A 20936-nucleotide genomic window follows, 5' to 3' on the forward strand; every position below is an offset into this window, starting at 1 on the left:
TCACTCCCACTAGAGGGTTTTCACACCTTAGGTAATAGGTTACCATCCCATTCTCAGCCTCCATTTTGACAAGCACTTTCTTCTGTTCTACCTTTACTTTCCTGGCCAAAAATCTTCATTATGAAAAATGAATTAAAGCACACCCTCCACACTATACACCATTAGCTGGTTCCTTTCAAATTATCAGAAGGTCCAACTTATTTTAAGAAAGTTTCCTGATTAATAACTCATTTCTCTATTTCTACACCAATATCTATGGCTGAAGTTTCATCACAGTAGAGTCTTATAAATGTTTTCTGTCTTTCCATTTCTGTTTCACCAGTGTTACGTTATCACAATCGTCTTCCTCAGACTGTCTTCTGCTATTTGAGGCAGCAACTATTTCCCAGTAAGGATCGATCTAAAGTAAAAATTTATAGCTAGTCCATTACTCGGTATTTAAGTTTCTTTGGGGACAATTAATAGGCTTAAACATGTCTTAAATGATGGTATTTTACAGTATTGGTGCTAATGAAGAAATTTACAGTAAGACTGCAGACAGCTTTGGAATTACACACAAGACCAACTTGCAATAAACACCAAATGCTTTTAATTAACTATCTGGGATAGACAAGTTATGAAAGATTCAATTAACACTATGAAATATAGTTAGACTTGGGCTAAAATGTAGTTTTTCAAGAAATGGATTCCAAAGATAATAGGAAAAATGAACATTGCATTGCTTCTGAATGCAGAAATCACATTTGGGGGCACTTTAAATTCATACTTAGGAAAGCCCTGTGTTAAAATTCATACTTAGGAAAGCCCTGTAGTTCAACATCATTTGCATTTCTGTTATTTTAGGTTAAAGCTGATTTTAAAGGAAAGAAGTAAAAACTCACACCCGTCACAGAATCAACACTTTGGCTAAAGCCTTCCCTGATTGATGTATGCACAGACTATAAGCAAATTTTAATTTTAAAAGCAAAACACCTCTGGGACAAGATCTCTTTAGCCTCCCAAATCACATTCCTTATCTTTAAAGCAAATATCAATTAATTCAGAATTGTCATCTATTCTCACCCTCCTTGTTTGCATGGCTTTGCTTAATAATAGCAGACAGCCCTTTCTAGACTACTTTCCCCTATATCACTATATATGAACCTTTCAACAAAACTGTGACGCAGGGCTGATGGTCTCAAGTATCCCTTTTGACAGAAGAATAAACTGAGATCTTGGGAAGTTAAATGGCCTGCCAAAGGTAACACAACTATATATGTATGTACTTGTCATTAGTACATTAGTTTTGTGATAAAAATATTCAAGATTTTTACACAATTCTAAAGTCATTTCCATGTGATATCTGTGTATGGGAAAGCTATGCATGGGCAGAGCTGCAGGGAGAGAGCGGGCCAACGTTTAAATACAATAAAAACAAACACTCCTTTTTGCAACTAATCTCAATAAGAACGTTATCTTTTAGGTCATCTCTACTGTTTCATAAAGAGTTTCATACTCTCGTGGTTCAGGATCCTGTCTAAATTTGTTTCCTCTGTCATGTCGGTCTTACCTAACATAAAAACTGACCATTTTGGGACTTCAGCATATTATGTGCTTACGCACAGAAGAAATGTTCATATTTTATAATATAGTACTGTGTATAAAGTGTTAAGTTTAATATTTTATAACATTAGAAAAAGATCTGGATAGAAAATAGCTCTGAGCATTTTTTAACATACGACTATAAAACACCAAGTTTTTCTAATGTGTATCAACAACTTGATGAGAGTTGGCTCTGACACAGGGTCTGCTTTTTTTCTTGTGTGGTCACACTCTCTACCTTCTTTCTGAACAGATATTGATGAATGTGAAAATACAGATGCCTGCCAGCATGAGTGTAAGAATACCTTTGGAAGTTATCAGTGCATCTGCCCACCTGGCTATCAACTCGCACTCAATGGAAAGACATGCCAAGGTAAGAAAACGTTGGGATGTTTATTGTTGGAACATGGCTAAAAGCCAACATAGAGTGTGAGGAGCTTTTTGGAATAATCACTCTCCTGGTGGCTTCCCCTTCTTTCCCATTCCCATGGGTCAGAATTATGTTCAGACATTGCTTTTGCAAGCAGGAGGAGCAATGGGAGAGCCAGCCAGCAAACAGCTGAGGAATATTTTTGGTATGGTCTTACTAGAAGGAGCAAGAATGCCTGAGCCAGTTCATATTATATATTTTTAAAACTTAGTGCGAATAGATCCCTTCAAATTTTTTCCACGGTGTCACTAAAATGGAAGAGAAAAATGAGAAGCCTACTCAGTAAATTTACTTCAGTGTTAGGCATTATTTTATATGTTGTCTCTCTTATTAGACTTATTTTCAGAGTGATCAGTTTGGTAGTTAATTAAATGATTCATTCATTCATTGAGTCTACACTGATGTGGAGAAATTATGTGCTAGCCTTGCAGGATTGAAGTAGGTAAGATATAGTCATCCCCTTTAAGAGCTTACAGTCTAGTGGAGACAGACATGTAAATAAATCAAAATATAGCTCATTGGTCCTATAACAGAGTTTTGGGCAAAGTATATCAATGACAGAAAGAAAAAAACATCAATCTCAGTAGTTTCTTTTTTACACAAAATTGTGAAAAGAGCGTTGTAATTTGGTAAGGTTGATTATATAGCAATATGTACTTATATTAAAGAGAAAGAACTTATATAGCTCCTAGAAATCTTCTAAGAAAACCCTTGAATTTTGTAGACAAAATCTAGGAGTATTATGTAGGTCTTAATAAGTTTTGAATTGTATTAATTTGTGTCGTGGAAAACGACATCCTTACATAAAGTATAGCAAATAACAGCTCCAAAAGAGTGCTTTATCAGCAGCAATTACATTTAGATGGAATTTTTTCTCTTTATGGGCTTCACAAAAGACATGCTAGGATGCAGCTCATGGAAAATGCATTCCAGGAGGCAAAACCAGGGTGGACAGTGGCTTCATCCTGGTTACCACGAGCACCGCCACCTCACCCCACAGCACTCTACCCCACCCATTCTCTCATTCACACACCCTGAGAGCCCCCACTGGGTCTCATGGGCCGGAGATGAAACATGAAGTTGAGTAATAACCTTTGCTCCGGGCCAGCAGTCACCAAACATGTATTAAGAACCTACTCCACGCAGAGAATTTTACTCAGATTTAAAGTACTGGAGTAATTTATTTAGTCATATTGTTACCTTTGTCCAAAGCAACTGTTATTTCATTTTAATCAGCAGTAAAGGCATGACAAAGCCAATCATTTGCACCCATTCTAATGGGCACCCTTTAGATAATTGTTCCCATTCCAAAACTAATTCTCAGGATGATGTGAGCCTTGATGTCCTAGAACAATCAAGAGCAGAAGTAGGACTTGACCTCAGACCTGTAGGTCTAGAATTGTCCTTTGTCTGTGGGATGATGTGAGCACCAGGTACGTTGCACTGAGACAGCAGGATGGGGTGAGAGCCCTTTGTCCAGATGTTATCGCTTTCCCCAGTTCTTCAACCCAAGAGTCTTTGTGAGGGAGTGGCAATGCCCACACTAAAGCTACACTCCCTGCAGTTACTCCAGGCACCAAGGCAGGCAACAGGGCAGTCACCGAAGGATTTGGAATAACCGCTTGAAACACACAACCCCTTAGCCAGATTTTAAAGGTTATATTTTATTCTCATTAGAGAATTTTCCTCCCTTTCTAAATTGTGCCAGTTTATTTTTTTAATTGCCTTTGTCACTCATTTAGTTCAAAACGTTCTTCAGCTTTCAGTTGTGCTACAGAGAATGGAAAATAACATGGACAAATCAGAAACAGGTGTCAGTTGAGATGTTTGCAATTTAAATGGGTTACATATTTTTGAGGTTTTAAAAAGGCTTGAGAGAAAACAGTTATGCCTTTTTCTTTGCCCTAAATAATAACTTGCATTCTTTTTATAGTTTTAGAAAGTGTTCGAGGCATTTATGAGGAACAAAAGACTGCTTTTTATTTGCATATGATTTTTTAAAAGATTTTTACTGATAGAAATGTCAATAATAAAAGGAAAATTCAAGCGAATTTGACATTGAACAAGGACAGAAACTCTAGACAAAACTGGAAGTCCCTAGACTGCAAAATGAAACGCAAAAAGCATGACCAATCAAAAATTGCCTAAGACCCAGAGAGGAGAAACTAAAAGACCTTTATGCTAACTGTATGCACCACTAATCTACTTCTAAAAATTTGGAAACATTATATGAACACTGCATTTAAAATGAGTGTTATTATTCATCCATGTTTTAAAAAGGTAATGCATAATGTTATCAATAATTAAATTACTTATATTTTCTATAAGACAGATGTTTCAAGTATGCTTATCCTAAATTTTTTAAGTATTCAGAAGCACTTGGCTAAATACATTCACATGTTCTAAAGCTGTTCATATAAAAATTTTTCAGCTCATTTTAGGATTCTTTTCTTGTAGCAATAATATTTATGTTACAAAATATTTTCATTTCAATCATAATATTCTCAAATTTAATAGAAACCAGGCATCACCACATTGTCCATGAACAGAAGACGACACAATTTCTATTTCTTTTTCTGCCTTTTTTAAGAATAGTGAGTAGAGTAAACGAATAGAGTGAATGAATTCCTAGAGACAGAAGAGGACTGCCCAGCACCTCTGTACTTAGGCAAGCTTTTTAATAGAAAGTGTATATTTCTATATTAGACTCTGATATTTCTCTATAGATTCCTATTCACCCAATGAAAATATAAGGTAACTACTCAATAACTACTTATGCACACTGATATGCACCCAGCTTCGAGTCTCCACACAGCTATCACGGACCCCTGCAGCCCACTGGCTTCCATGTTTCTGCAAGAGTTCATGATGAAAATAAGAGACAAATGAACTTTGGACGATGAATAGGAAGAGAAATGTTTTTAATGAGAGAAGGAGGATAAGGCGAATTGAATTTCACATTTTTCTAGAAGGCTTTTCACATCACTGAGAATCTTAAAATCATTATTAGAAATTGTTTCACAGAGGCAGGAGGCAAGACTTAACCGAAATAAAAAGTTGTTCCACATTGTGTTTCCTTCCTGTAGGAGAACTAATCCTAGTGTGCATCACTGCCAGCACATGTAACTAACTAAAAAGTAAGTTACTTACTCCAGATCATTCTAACCCGACATCTTTTCACTCTGTGCAACTGTTACTGCTTTAAGTAAATAATTACACTGTCTGTGGTTTCCTTAAAAACCAATATATTTGGAGCCAAATCTAAAATGCTTATTTTTAATACAAAAATACCAAAAATTTTTGTATCGAAATTTTTACATTTTTGTATCAAGTCCCAATATAAATACCATTACCTAAAATGCCAAATGTAAAATGCTTGTTTTTTATACAAAAATATAAGTCCCAATATAAATACCATTGTACAAGTTATGTACTCCTGTGCATGCCCATTGTTCTTAGTACAGATTCCATGGCAGAAGCACATTGGCCTTCAGGACCCAGTGCTGGGGAACCAATTATCCATTTAATCATAATTTTTCCCACTTGTGTCTCAGGACCAATGCTATAGGCAACCAACTGACTTAGTTGAAAACCTTATACTTTACTCATACTTTAAAAAATTAACCACTAAAGTTTCTTCTAAGTTTAAATAGTTGCGAAGTACGTGAATGCTGGCACTGTTATACAGATTTATGTTAATGTGTATAGACTTTAAATATATTTTCATCAAAACTCAGAGCCGCAGGTTTAACCCCCTCGGTTAATGGAGGATGCACACTATGTAATTTGAAAGTCTGTATTCATTGTCAGATTAATCAGATCTACTGTCAGAAAAGTTTAAGGTGATTTTTCTGTTCAAACAAAAATTTAGTAGGTGTCCCCATACAGGCCAACCCACTTCTGAAATCTAATTTGAACTGAAGAGTTAATTGGAAGCAGATCACCTAAGATCAGGGGTTCAAGATTAACCTGGCCAACATGGTGAAACCCCCTCTCTACTAAAAATGCAAAAATTAGCCACGTGTGGTGACACATGCCTGTAGTCCCAGCTACGCAGGAGGCTGAGGCAGGAGAATCGCTTGAGCGGAGGAGGCAGAGGTTAGAGTGAGTCAAGATTGCACCACTACACTCCAGCCTGGGCGACAGAGCAAGACTCCGTCTCAAAAAAAAGAGCTAAGACCATTGGATTGTAGCCATGATAAAACAAGGCCTGCCCCCATCAGTCTTTATTACCAATATTCTTACTCTCTGTTTATCCTCTGAGATTAGCTAAAACCTGTCTTTTTAAATCAGAAGAAAATTGGAAACAGGGAGAAGGGAATAGAGACCTCCAGGCCATGAGATGTTCTCAGGACAGTTGACTTTAGAGAGGAGAATTATGGAAATGAGAATATGAGAATTGATTCCCTGAAATATTTGCCTCCATTCATACTGCTAGAAAACATTCATGCATCACCATGGGGATGAGGATGCACCAGTATGAAAAATATTCTCTAAAATGCCATTCTTACCTTTGGGATCTCAAAATTCTTAAAAATTGTGTTGAACTTCATGGACTCTCTTTCCATAAAATCCATCCATCAATCAATCTCACATTCTCTCTGCCTCTCTCTGTCTCTCTTTCTCTCTCTCTCACACACACACACACACACAATACACACAAACATTTTCATTCAGATCCCTGGATGCCCAAATATAAACCACAAATTAAGAACTGTGGCTCAAAAACACTCATTTTCAGGAAGCACTTAAGTGTGTCTACCTAACAACTTAGTGTAAAAAACAACAAAGAGTATTTCATTTCCATGTTTTCCCCATACCATTGCCCCGAGGAGACCATCCCACTACCATAGCAACGGAAGATGGACTCAGCACAGTCCAGATCCAGGCGAACTGCCCCACTTGATCAGCTGCACTGCAGTGCCTCGGCCACTCATTTGATCCTGTTTCTTTTGTCTCTCTCCTCAAGGTCTGACTAGCCTGCACCCTCCCTCCTGAATTTATAACTTGACTCCTTTCCTATCTAAGACCCTATTTTCCACTCAACAATTTGACATTATAAAACAAAATACTAGGCACAGATCACTCACATTTTAAGGATATTCTTCACTTTGCAAAAAATATTTACAACTATCCTTTAAATTTTTGTCTTGTTCATAGTATATTTAAAATATTACTTGCTTTATGAAACTCAAATGCTCTGTATTTTCCCATTATAAAAGACCCCTGAGAGCTCTTAATAGCTCCCATCTGTTTATGGCTGTCATTTTTTGGTGTCCTTTCACATAAAGAAATGTGTGTTTAAGGCTGTCTGGGAAATAAGCCCATGAGGTGTCATGATCCCCATTTTGTGGTTGAAGGAACTTAGATGTGACTAAGTCCATCCATGGGAGGGGAATGCAAGCCCTCCACATTCCCCTCACACATCCCCAGTGCCTGCTGTTATGGCCGCCTCTCAGCCCCATTGCTAATGCTGCATGTTCCCTGTGCTATCTCTAGATATCGATGAGTGTCTGGAGCAGAGTGTGCGCTGTGGGCCCAACCGCATGTGCTTCAACATGAGAGGAAGCTACCAGTGCATTGATACACCCTGTCCACCCAACTACCAACGGGATCCTGTTTCAGGGTATGTCTTGCCTTCTCATCCCAGACATGCTTTTGAAAATCCTTCCTCCCTCTCCTTGACCAACATAAACCTTGTCTGTTGTCATGTGTAACTCACAGGAAGTAAGTAACTCCAAGGAGGATGTGGGGTTACAGTGAGTATTCTCTTCAATGAATGGGCAAGAAATGAGCTCCTCCTGCAGCAGCCACTGCCACCCAAGCTCACTCCTGGCTGCCAATGTTGCCTGGAGCAGTCTTCCCAGTATAAAACCCACCATGTAACACATAGAATTCACTCTGCCACTGCAGCAAGTGTTTTATGAAGTGATAGAGCCTGCCTTTCTTTGAGATTTTCCCTTCTGCTGTGTTGCCTCAGGGTGGTAAGAGCTCTGAGCGCTGAGAGCCTACCATGAAGCACCTTTTCTGCTGTTGCTGACTCACCACTCCATGAGAACGGAGATGAGTGAGGATGAGTCAGCTGTCTGCCCATTCATACATCATCTCACTTATATTTCCTTCTGTCTGAAACAGCCTTTTCTGCATTCTGAATAACCTACTCTTCTATTTTCTCTCTCCCTTTCCAGAAATGTTGTACTCTGTCCAGGTACCAAGTTAACAGGGTGATTAAAAACAAGTGATAATGTGCTTCTTGGATAGACCTTGCTAATAAGAAGGTGTTTCTGAAACCAAATACTGACTGGAGCTCACATTTGTTTTCTCCTTGGTCATGCCTACAAGTTACAGCAGCATAGTCAAGTGTGGGCTGCCCAGAATCCACCAAAAACCTGTTTGCAGTTGGTCTGATGGGACTTGGAATCAGAAGGAGAAAATTGAAAATAAAGACTTAACGAAACCCCTAAAAATACTATGACCGAAGAACCCTATCTTCATAAATGGTCCTGTGTGCATTTTTTTTCCCTCTTTATTACCATCGATTTCTGGCAAACAATTTAAAAGTCATGATGACTCAAAAAGCAGTCAACGCTCTGGTAAAAAAAAAAAGATCAAAGGGCCGGGCGCGGTGGCTCAAGCCTGTAATCCCAGCACTTTGGGAGGCCGAGGCGGGTGGATCACGAGGTCTAGAGATCGAGACCATCCTGGTCAACATGGTGAAACCCCGTCTCTACTAAAAATACAAAAAATTAGCTGGGCACGGTGGCACATGCCTGTAATCCCAGCTACTCAGGAGGCTGAGGCAGGAGAATTGCCTGAACCCAGGAGGCGGAGGTTGTGGTGAGCCGAGATCGCGCCATTGCACTCCAGCCTGGGTAACAAGAGCGAAACTCCATCTCAAAAATAAATAAATAAATAAAAGACAGTTACAAAAGAAAGTGCCCCTCCCCTACCAGGAATCCTAATTGACCTTTTATTATTTTTAGAAAAATAAACAAAATATATTCTGTTTTACCTTTCAAACAGTGTTAGGGTAGATACTACATAATTTAAATGTAGCTTATATTCCTCTTTAAGAAGTACGTGTTTCCAATATGTATGCAGACGCTTTAATTTCCAAAACTGACTTTTCATTTTAAAGAAAATACTCCTTATGGCTTTTTCCTGCTTACTTCAATGGCTCAGACACTTCTGATTTTAATGGAGCTGCAAAATAGATACTTGGTTTCACACCAGCATCTCCACGTAGTCATCTGGTGTCTGGTTTGAGTTAGTGACGCGGAGCACAACTGTCTTCCTGCTTTTAGTCAGGCTGCCTCCTGCATGCAGCGCCTAAAAGTTTCATGGCTCATGATCATGTGCTTCATGCTTCCTCCCGCTTCCAGATAACTGCGTGTACTTCATATGTTTGCTGTCCCTAGGTTCTGCCTCAAGAACTGTCCACCGAATGATTTGGAATGTGCCTTGAGCCCATATGCGTTGGAATACAAACTCATCTCCCTCCCATTTGGAATAGCCACCAATCAAGATTTAATCCGGCTGGTTGCATACACGCAGGATGGAGTGATGCATCCCAGGACAACTTTCCTCATGGTAGATGAGGAACAGACTGTTCCTTTTGCCTTGAGGGATGAAAACCTGAAAGGAGTGGTGTATACAACACGACCACTACGAGAAGCAGAGACCTACCGCATGAGGGTCCGAGCCTCATCCTACAGTGCCAATGGGACCATTGAGTATCAGACCACATTCATAGTTTATATAGCTGTGTCTGCCTATCCGTACTAAGGAACTGGCCAAAGCCTATTCCACATATTTAAGCTGCATTAATCATGGCAACCAAGCCCCCTTCCAGATTACTCTCTCCAGCAGTTGCAATCTTGGCAACTTGAACACGGTGCTACACTCCTGTTTCGTGTGCCTTCCTTAGTACTTCTGCGCTATTTTCATGATCCCACCATGGTCATATCTTGTAGTAAGGTCTAAAAAAGTCCCTTGTTATTTTCTTTATTTATTACACTGGAACAGTTACTTCCCAAAGATTATTCTGAACACCTAACAGGACATGTCAGTGATGGTTTAGAGTAGCGAAGTCCCTAAGATCGTTTTCCTTAAAGCCAAACCAAACAACATAAAAAGAAAACAACCGATTCTAAGTCAAATCGAGTCTTTGAGTATTTGACTATTTTTAGAATCATGAAATTGATTACTACGTGTTTTGATCAAAGCTTATAACTTATGGAGATTTTTGTAAGTCTTGATACTTTATAACAGGACTTACCTATTTTCATTTTAAGGAGAAAAACAAACACTACTCATTTTTTAAAATATAGTACAGCTACCAGAAGGCTTGTTTGATCCTATAAAGTGCTTATCTTGATTGAACATTCAGAATGAGGACATTATTTTCAGTGATTTTGTGAAATCGGCTGAACCACTTATGATAATAGAAAAAAATACCACTTTGCCCTCATGACAGTTGTTCCCGGCATAGAAGTTTAACATTTTAATACAAACTTCCATCCAGTTAGCTTCATACTTTTACATTCCAGATTTTTTTTATTTTCCTGTCAATGAAAACAATTTTTTTAAATACCAATGGGACAGGTTTGGTTTTTTAAAAATCTCCTATGTCCAAATTAACATAAATGTTAAACGTCAATACACTGTACATGGTGGTAATAGACTCTAAGCAATTGCCAAGATGTATTCTATTTTTATGAAGTGTATATATATTACCTTAGTGTGTATTTTCTATATAATATCTTGATGGACTCTTTTATAAAGTTATTTTATAAAAAAACAATGTTACACTAAAATCAGCCTAAATAAATTTTCACATCTTTTTTTCATAACATTTTAAAGAACCTAAAATTTGTTTCCTCCCAGGTAAAACAGGGATTAAATTTAAAGTCATACACATAAACGCATACACATCATGAGAGCCCGTGAGATACAGGTAGTATTATTACTCACATTTTATAGGTCAGGATCCTACGACAGAGTTAACTTCTGTAACTTAGTAACTTAGACAAGACAGCTAGTTGGTGGCAGAAATGCTCTACTTTACCTGTCGTGACTCCCAATCTGTGAGTTTTTTCATCTACCTAAACAGTGTTTTTTATCTCATCTCAAGTGAATTCATCTCCTACGTGTGAGATTAAACTAGTGAAGGCCTAATTGTGACCTATGGTTGAAGGATTTTTAACCTAGAATCACATTATTCAAAGAAACCTAGAAAAAAATATCCACTCCACAGTCCAATTGTCAGGCAGGGGACTGACTAAATCAGTGTTAACCAGAGAATGTCCTACTGAATGCTAGTCTAGGAAAGATGTTTTTAGTCCCAAGCATTCCATGATCAAACAAGTGTGAAAAATATGGCATAACATGTCCTCCTATTGAAGATTTTCCATCAGCACTAACAATTAAAGGATCTTAGAAGTTCAGTAGTGAACAGGTTGGATTTGTTCAAGCCAACATTTTCTATAGGATTTAATCCCAAACCTTCTTTTCCTAATACATTATCTCACTGAACACTTGGGGACATGCTGATGTAACACAGTCAAGACGGTGCTTCATGCCTAAATCCTTAGAAAAGACACTTTACAACTAACTACTTTGGCAAACAACTCCAACACCCGACCCTGACCATTGAGCTTCTTTCTAAAGTCAAACCACATTAGTTTTGCTCATTTCTTCTATCCAATAGTCTACAAGCATAGAAACTGACGGGGCAGTGACCAGACATGAGATACTGCATAGTCATTAGTAGGAACAGACTCCTGGTTACTATAGTATTTGATTTGGAAATTCCTATTTGGGGAGCCAGAAGATCCAGCCAGAATCTTGACTTCAACCAAGTACTTTTTAGAACCTTTCCTTGAAACTTGTCCTAAGCATGCCAGTGGTTGAGTGGAGGAAACAATGAAATCAATCACCAAACCTGAAAGTTTCCTTAGGATACAGCGCAGCGTGGTGAAACCTCCTTCATGGCATCTAGTGAAGCTGCGAGGAGCAAGCCTCCATCTTGTATATTGCCGTGACAGTCCTCTGAGCCTGTAAATTCCACAGACACCCCAGATAGGATAACTAGCAGAAAGGGGGAAGTCTCTAAAGGAAGGAAACTAAGAGAGCAAATGAGAGTTCTAATAGGTAATCTTCAACTCATATTCAATCCCTCATTCGCCAAATGAAGCCTACCTACAGTATAATTAATCTGATACTAACCTAAACAGAAGTATGACCTACACCAAGAGTCAACAAACTTTCTATAAAGATACAGAGAGTAAATATTTTAGGCCCTTCAGGCCATGTGGTCTCTGTTGCTGCTACCTGAGTCTGCTGTTTAGGATGAGAGCAGCCACGGACAGCACATAAATAGGTGTGCCAGTAACACCTGATTTACAAAATCTGACTGCATTAAGGCTGCAGGTCATAGTTTGCCTCTGATCTACAAACTGGGTTTAATCAATTTATCATTCACTACAGCCTGATCTGAGCTCAAAGCGTACATGACAGTCCATGGCTCTGACCTGTTCTGTAGCAGGCTGCCGACCTCAGCGTGTGCAAGCCTTCCACATCTCTCAAACCTGTTCTCATTCTTTACATTAACCCAGCCTGCAGACTAGCTGTTAGGCTGGCAGTCATATTCAAGCCCCACTCTCCCTTCATAATCACACACGTGCACATGGGAGCATGCTTTGCAGGGTAGGATAACACCACACTTATCAGAACTTACCATTTCACATTTCAATTCATCTGGGTGAGCCAGGTAGGAAAAGATTGACACTCCCAAGCTACAGACCCATTTGTTCAGCTGGCTACCTGACATTTTTCACTTGGCTCCCTCACAACTAACTCAGACTTACGCATCCAGCATATGGCTGATCCACACCCCAACCACACGCCTCCTACTCTCTAGCAACTTTCTAGTTACAGTGAGCATGTGACTCCATTCTATCCAACAAGATGTAAGCAGAAGTCACTTGGTGTAGCTTCTGGAAAATCACTTTAGGGATAGTCTTCGTGGCATGCCAGTTTGGCCTTCTGCCTTTTTCAATCTTCCCGTGCTCAGAATGTGGACAGACATTTGCAGCATCTTGCAACAATGAGGCAACCACTCTCAGTATGATAGGCCTATAGGAAGGAAAGAAGGAAGGAAGGATGGTAGGAAGGGAGGGAGGGAGGAGCTAAAACCTTTTATATGATTTTGTTGAACCACTCTTCAGCACTGGAATAACTACCCCAGGACTTCTAATTGTCTGAGTATAAAAAACTCCTCTCCTTATTTAAACAATTATTTGGGATTTCCAGCAAGATGGCCGAATAGAAACAACTCCGGTGCGCAGCTCCCAGCAAGAGCAACACAGAAGGCAAGTGATCTCTTCATTTCCAACTGAGGTACCTGGTTCATCTCACTGGAACTGGTGAGACCGTGGGAGCAGCCCAAGGGGGGCAAGCTGAAGCAGGGTGGGGCATCGCCTCACCTGGGAAGTGCAAGGGGTTAGAGAACTCCCTCTCCTAGCCAAGGGAAGCCATAAGGGACTTTCCCCGGCTTTCTGACACTCTGGTTCAGATACTGTGCTTTTCCCACGGTCTTCACAACTGGCAGACCAGCCCTATTTAATGCCAGATCTTCCATAGTCTTCCCTAATCTTTTAAACCAAGACCTCTCTTTTGTCTCTTAAGGCAGTCTCTCTCTGTACCTCTCATTTGGCACTTCTCACCTTCTGCTTTGTATTACGACTGCTTGGCACATGCATTTTCTTGTCTACTAGACAGCAAGAGCCTTGAATCTGGCTCCTCCCTTATCCTGCACTTCTCTTAGCACAGAGCACTGTAACTAATATTTACCCCACACACTAAGTGCAAGGATCACTGACTAATGAATGGACTGAATTAAGATAAAAAGAAACCCAAAGTTGATCATGATGGATATGGTTTGGCACTGTGTCCCCACCCAAATCTCACCTTGAATTTTAATAATCCCAGATGTCAGGAGCAAGACCAGGTAGAAATAATTGAATCATGGGTATGGTTTCCCCTACACTGTTCTCATGATAGTGAATTTATTCTCACAAGATCTCATGGTTTTATAAGGGGCTTCCCCTTTTGCTCGGCTCTCATTCTCTCTCTTGATGTCCTGTGAAGAGGTGCCCTCCACCATGATTTTAAGTCTCTTGAGGCCTCCTCAACAATGTGAAACTGTGAGTCAATTAAACTTCTTTTCTTTATAAATTTCCCAGTCTCAGATTTTTCTTCAAAGCAATGTGAGAATGGACTAATACAATTATCGAAGCAAAGCATTTAACCTTTATTACCTCCTTAAAGGTCCTATTCCCAAATAACCTCACTTTGGAAGTAGGGCTTCAAAAGATGAATTTTAGGAAGACACAATTCAGTCCATCACACGAGTAAATGGCAGAAAGAACCCAAGTATAGGTGAAGTGGAAGGTAGGTTGCCTAGAGTGTGAGCAAAATACAGCCATATGCTGAGGATTTGAGCGAGAGGATGGGGGTAAATTTTTATGATGGTTCCTATGGAAAATGGAAGATGGACCAAATCAGAGACATTGAAAGGATGACTTAGTAGTGACAGAGGTCTAGGTGACGTTGAAAAACCATAAACCTTTCTGGCTCCAATGCATTCATGTGACTCTCAGTATTCAATCCGTGTCCAATGGCCTGCATGTAAACACACACACACAAGACAATAAAAACATAGATAAGTTGATGCAGAGCTAAAGATTTAGAGGATTAGAGAGAGGAGAGACACTGCCAAACTCAAGGAAGGATGTATGGAATGGCAGCTGTGCTACAAATAAATATATCTGTCACCATGAAGACAAGAAGTTAAAAGAGTTCGTATTAGTTCACACTAGATGGTCTCCACCTTTTCTGTGAACTAGAGGTCAAAACAAAGGTAGCAATTTGAAATTAGGGGATTGAGAAGAAGCATTAAGTTGTGAAATCACAGGTAAGAAGAGTCAGAAAAAGGCTTCACAAGGCATCTGTACTAAAATTGGCAAAGAGAATAATAAATGCTAAGAAAACAATAAAGATCAGATAACTTGAATATTCAGTGACAATGGCATGTATAAGTCTATATAGAGTGGAGAATGTACATGGCCCAGTTTGTCCATAATCCAAATTTCTGAGTAGATAAATTAGTTGGGACCATGGAGTTGATACTACTGAGTCATGTCTGAAAAAACGAATGGTGGATTCTAGGCCAGCAATAACTAAAACCAAGAAATGAGTAACGGACCAAAAAAGCAAACATCCAGGCCTGAAGTCTTACTCATTTACAGCTTGGAAAACTCTTTTCTTTTTAACAGATTTAATTGGTTATACTATTTTAAAACCATGTATTTTCCATCTTAAGTGTAAAATGCAATGTTTGGTAGATTTACAAAGTTGTACAACTATCACCACAATCTAATTTTAGAACGTTTCCGTGACCCCCGAAGGATCCATCACGTTCATTTGCAGTCATTCCCTGATTTCACCCCTAATCCTAGACAACCAGGAATCTATTTTCTGGACTTTTTATATAAATGCGGTCATACAATACATGGCCTTTTGTGTCTAGCTGTTTCCATTTAGCAAAACATTCTTGAAGTTTATCCATATTATCAGTATTTTATTCTTTATCACTGAATTGTGTTCCACCGTGTGGCTACATCATTTTTTAAAATTTTTATTTTAATATTTTGTAGAAGTAGGATCTCACTGTGTTGCCAGGCTGGTCTTGAACTCCTGGCCTCAACTGGTCCTCCCACCTTGGCTTCCCAAGTGCTAGCAATACAGACATGAGCTACTGCACCCAGGCATATACCACTTGTATTTATTCATCCTGTAGAGGGGCACAAGTGCCATGGCAAGGTCTCAGCCTGTTCTCATATAAATATTGATTTAGAAAAGAATTAGAAATGTAGGCACATAGTTATTCCTTTATATAATCATATATAATCTTTTGTTTTTATTTAACTTTAGGTACATACTATATCTGGCCATTTTCCCCCATGTTATCCCTAGGAACATTCTTACACAGTTGGTGGGAGTGTAAATTGGTTCAACCACTGTGGAAGACAGTGGCGATTTCTCAAGATCTAGAAATCATATATAATCTTACAGTTACTTATAATCATAAAGATATATACTCGATATAACCTTTAATCGTACTAATGACTATCAGGTTATGAAGCATGGAACTGAGGTGACATTGTGAGCAAAGCGACCCTAAGGCAAGCTGCTCTAAGCCCTGTCACACCCGCATAAGGGCTGCTGGAGGGCCTCGGCTGTGCCACAGCACCAGCACTGGGAGAGTGCCTGCTGTTTGGCCAGCTAGGGAAGGAGACGTCCAAAATGACTGAGACATCTCCTTCCTGGGGAAGTTAGGAGAAAACTCCACTTCTCCAAGCTCTTGTGGCAAGGCCTGGCGGGTGTCAGGGAGGCCCACAGACATCCAGGTGCTTAATTGTCTCTATGTGATGCTGTGCTTCAGTGGTCACGTTCCATGTCCACTCTCACGCTCTGCTTCTGCACTTGGTTTCTCTTTTTCTTAAAAGATAAGAATTTAAAATAGTAACATAGCCTTAGTGTCTTTGATATTTCTGACAAATATGTGAAGAGCACTGACACATTAGCTTTTTTCCTTGCCTTAGCTACTTGAAAGTCTTGGGCCCCCAATCTCCAAGACACATGATTTACCTGACCCTGTCACCGACCACCATTACCTCATCCTACCTTCCCCACCCCCTGCTTTGTACTCAATAAAAGTCAGAGCATCCAGACACTAAGGGCCATTGCAGGTCTCCACGCTTTGGTTGGCAGTGGACCCCCAGGCACAAACTCTCTTCTCTATCTCTGTGTCTGTGTCTTTTATTTCTACAGTTTCTTGTCTCTGCACCAGCAGGGAGGGGCTCACAGAACCCTATGGGGCTGGACCCTGTACATCCTCAGCTGATGAACAAATTTGAGGGGTTTTTCGATTTTGGTCTATTATAGATAATCCTGCTACAAACAACTTTATGTCTAAGTTTTTCTGTGGACATGTTTTCTTCTCCCTTGCACAGATGTGGCAGTAAAATTGCTGGATCCCTTGGCAAATTGATGCTTAAATCTTTTTAAAAATTACCAAACTGTTTTTCAAAGTGGCTGCACTATTTACATTCTCATCAATAACACATGAGGGTTCTAGTTTCTCCACATGCTCATCGATACTTATTGTCTTTTTCATTATAACTATTCTGGTAGGTATTGAGTAGTATCTCATTTTAATTTGGACTTCTCTAATGACTAATCATGTTGAGTATCTTTTTATGTGCTACTGGCCATCGGGATATCTTCTCTGGTGAGATGTCTATTCAAATAATTTGCCCATTTCACCTCTCTTTTTTTGTTGTTGTTTTGTAAGAATTCTTTATATATTCTAGATCCAGGTTCTTTATCAGATACTGATTTGCCAATATGCTTTTCCAGTTGTGGCTTGTCTTTTCATTTTTTTAATGGTGTCTTTTGAAGCACAGAGGTTTTCATTTTTAAGTCAATTTCATCCATTTTCTTCTTTAATGGATTGTGCATCTGGTGTGCTAAGAAATCTTTGTCTAACCCAAGATCACAAAGATTTTCTATGCTTTCTTATGACAGTTATAGCATTTGAGCTCCTGTATTTATCAAACACTTTATTTAACTTTTGTGTATGATATGGGACAAGGGGCCACATTCCTCATATTGTCCATGTATAGCCAATTGTCCCAGCAGTATTTTGGAAAAGGTGATTTTTTTCCCCATTGAATTGCCTTGGCACTTTTGTCAAAACTCAATTGACCATACACTGATCATTGTAACTTTGGAGTAAATTTTATAATTAGGAAGGGTAAGTCCTCTACTTTATTTCTTATTTTTCAAAACGATTTTGGCTACACTGGGTCCCCTGCATCTCCATACAAATTTTAGAGTTCATCAATTTCTGCAAAAGGGCTTGTGGGAATTTGAGAGAAATTATATACAATCTGTAGATCAGTTTGGGAAAATAAATGCTATTCTTGAATCATACAAAAATGGTTGGACTGGCCATGGTGTCTCAGCACTTTAGAATACTAAGGACGGAGGATCACTTGAGCCCAGGAGTTCAAGACCAGCCTGGGCAACACAGTGAAATGATACCCTGTCTTTACACACATAAAAAATGGTTTTTTAATTAGCTGAGCATGGTGGTATGCACCTGTGGTCCTACTTACTTGGTAGGCTGAGTGGGGAGGGTCACTTGAGCCCAAGAGTTTGAGGCTGTCATGAGCCATTATATGCCACTACATTTCACCTGGGGCAATGGAGCAAGACCCTCTCTTAAAAAAAAAAAAAAAAAAGGGCCAGGTCAGTGGCTCATGCCTGTAATCTCAGCACTTTGGGAGGCTGAGGCAGGTGGATCATGAGGTCAGGCCTTCAAGACTAACCTGGCCAACATGGTGAAACCCTGTCTCTACTCAAAATACAAAAACAAAACAATTAGCTGGGTGTGGTGGCAGGCACCTGTAATTCCAGCTACTCAGGAGGCTTAGGCAGGAGAATTACTTGAACCGGGAGGTGGAGGCTGCAGTGAGCCAAGATGGTGCCACTCCACTCCAGCCTGGACGACAGAGCAAGACTCAGTTCCAAAAAAAAAGGAAGAAGAGGAGGAGGAGAAAAAGAAGAAAAAAGGTTGCAAGCATAGGTTCTGAAGTCAGGTGATCTGAATTCAGAAGTAGCTCCACTTTCTAACAATATAATCTTAGGCAAATTCATCTCTTTAAACCTGTATAAACCTCAGTTTACTTCTATTTGAAATGAGCATATTAACATAATAATACCAGCTTTTACTTCAGAATCAAAATACATGTTTTCTTCTCAGTCCTTAGGACAGTGCTGTTTGTAGTTACTATCACACTGTCTTTTTTTATTCCATGCCGGGAACTCTGTAGGCTCTAGAGATAAAGAGAGTTGCAAGTTGAAGAACTCTCTGTGAAACAGCAAGATTGCCCCGGGTCCCGTGTTTTTGCTGTTCTGGGCTGGTGGAAGATAAGAAAGTGGCCTTGGTGTTGATGAGGACAGGAAGATGATTCTAATAGAAAGACATGTGGACGGGAGGAAGGACTGACTCTACCAGCTACCTTTAAAAAAAGCAAACACAACATGGCTTTCTATTCATTCAAGCAACACACCAACTCCCCACTGTCAGTAAAAGATGAAAGGGGGTGGGTTATTCTCTCATCTCCCTTTCTTGTTGAGGTTTTTCTCTTTAAAACTTATGTTCATTTTTACTTGATTTCAGAGTAATAGAGCCTCCATAGATAGATGGGAGGAAGGTGGTATTTGACTCATGTTCCAAGAAGCCCTGTGTTTTAGCCACCCTGAGAATGTTCTGATGGTAATAACACTTTGGTTCAGTGAAATGACTGCTTTCCTTCCCTCCAGACATTCTGCAGGAAACAAAGGGACACACCGAAAGCCTTTAGTTCCCACGTGATTTTCTGGTGGTAGGGGCTGTCCTTGTGTAGAGTCCCTTTGTTCTTGTTCTGTTGGTTGCAGGCTCCCAGACTGTCTGAACGTCAAGCTTCTAATCCACCATGTCCTGCTATTTCCAGTTGCCTCTGCCTCTGAGTCAGACAGCAGGAAGGAGACAAGCTCATCGCGCCCTGGCCTGGGCCCCCAAACAAAATGGTTCCATGTGTGGAGGTGGTGCCTCACATGTCCCTTTGGCCACCGCTGGTTCCAGCTCTGTAGGAACACTGAAGGAATGTATCAACAGACTTTCCCAGGTATCTAAGACACATTTGCAAAATGTCAAGTGACGCTTGATGACCAGCCTGCTGATTAACTGCAGTCTTCCTGGGGCCTTTGGACGGGACGCACTGAGACCACATTTTCATTTCATTTTCTGCCTCTCCCGAGTCAGAAAGCTCACTGCCAAGCCGGAGCAGCCGTTCAACATGTAGCCGGTCAAAGCGATTGCCGTTTCCCAATCACCAGGCTCTGCCAAGACTCTGTTTCAGATTTTCTACTCAGAGAAGCAGCCTGGGAATTTGGAAGTTCTTTACGGTGGTTTCTGGATGAGTCCTCCCTCCCCACGTCCGCATCTGAGCGCTCACGTTGGCCTTCCCCACCTTCACTGCATCAGCTGCATTCCCCGCTTATCAGTGCTCCCTCCTTTTATGCCAGCCTGTGCTCAGTAACAGAATCATCTTCTATTAGGATTTGTCTATTTTGGGACCTTTAATGGTACTTGCTAGTGATGTACAGAAGATAATAAGCCAGTGACCAAGATCCTCAGCCAACTGTTTGCCACCCAATCACAATCGGTTTACACGGAGAAATATGCAAAGCTCAGACAAATACATGCTTCTTATTGCTAGCTCGGTGTTTTGCCCCAATCAATAATACAAGCTTTTCTTGAATTGTCACACCTTTTTCTTATACTGTGGGTAGAACCAGGGTCCTCACCAAAATCAGACTAAGGGATTTTTAGGGTCTTTTTCCTGGCCCTTTTCATGGAAATGTGGCTTTCACAGTTACATTGGACTACAGAATTCACACGCAGTTGTGAATCTCAAGGGAGAAAACTTAAAAAGAACACACAAGATAGAAACACAGACTGTTAACCTTTCTGTTCATCCCATTAAATGTGCCATCGCTTAGCACCAAGACCCATTAAATCCTTGCGCTTGACCATCATATGAGCAATCCCCTTTCTTCAAGGGGAAACTGGGGGTCAGAAGAGGTAAGGCCCCTTAGAAGTTCACAAATATGAGAGATCCAAGGAGAGGGGTAAATAAGATTTACGGAAGAGTTGGTGGTCAAGGAACCCAATTGTTAATCAAATTAGAATAGGCACATGATCACATAACCAAAGCTTACAGCTTACAAAAAGACTTAGCATCAGAAATAA

General features: G+C 40.0%; 1 protein-coding gene across 10 annotated transcripts in view; it reads left to right on the forward strand.

Annotated features, from left to right (window-relative positions):
* HMCN1 (hemicentin 1) overlaps positions 1-10863 on the forward strand; it is a 532161-nt gene extending 521298 nt beyond the window's left edge. For 7 of the 10 annotated variants that reach the window (XM_035280045.3, XM_035280037.3, XM_035280041.3 and 4 more), the window contains 3 exons: positions 1835-1954; positions 7511-7637; positions 9430-10863. In XM_035280045.3, the coding sequence (XP_035135936.3) occupies positions 1835-1954; positions 7511-7637; positions 9430-9796 (614 nt within the window). In that variant the 3' untranslated portion in view covers positions 9797-10863. Of the gene's footprint in view, positions 1-1834; positions 1955-5097; positions 5149-7510; positions 7638-8199; positions 8367-9429 lie in introns of those variants that run through there. The other 3 variants (XR_013529004.1, XR_013529005.1, XM_078355112.1) reach the window with 2 other exon arrangements.
* Positions 10864-20936: the final 10073 nt, after the last annotated feature.

This window comes from Callithrix jacchus, chromosome 18 (assembly GCF_049354715.1).
Source record: "Callithrix jacchus isolate 240 chromosome 18, calJac240_pri, whole genome shotgun sequence".
Lineage (NCBI taxonomy): Eukaryota > Metazoa > Chordata > Mammalia > Primates > Cebidae > Callithrix > Callithrix jacchus.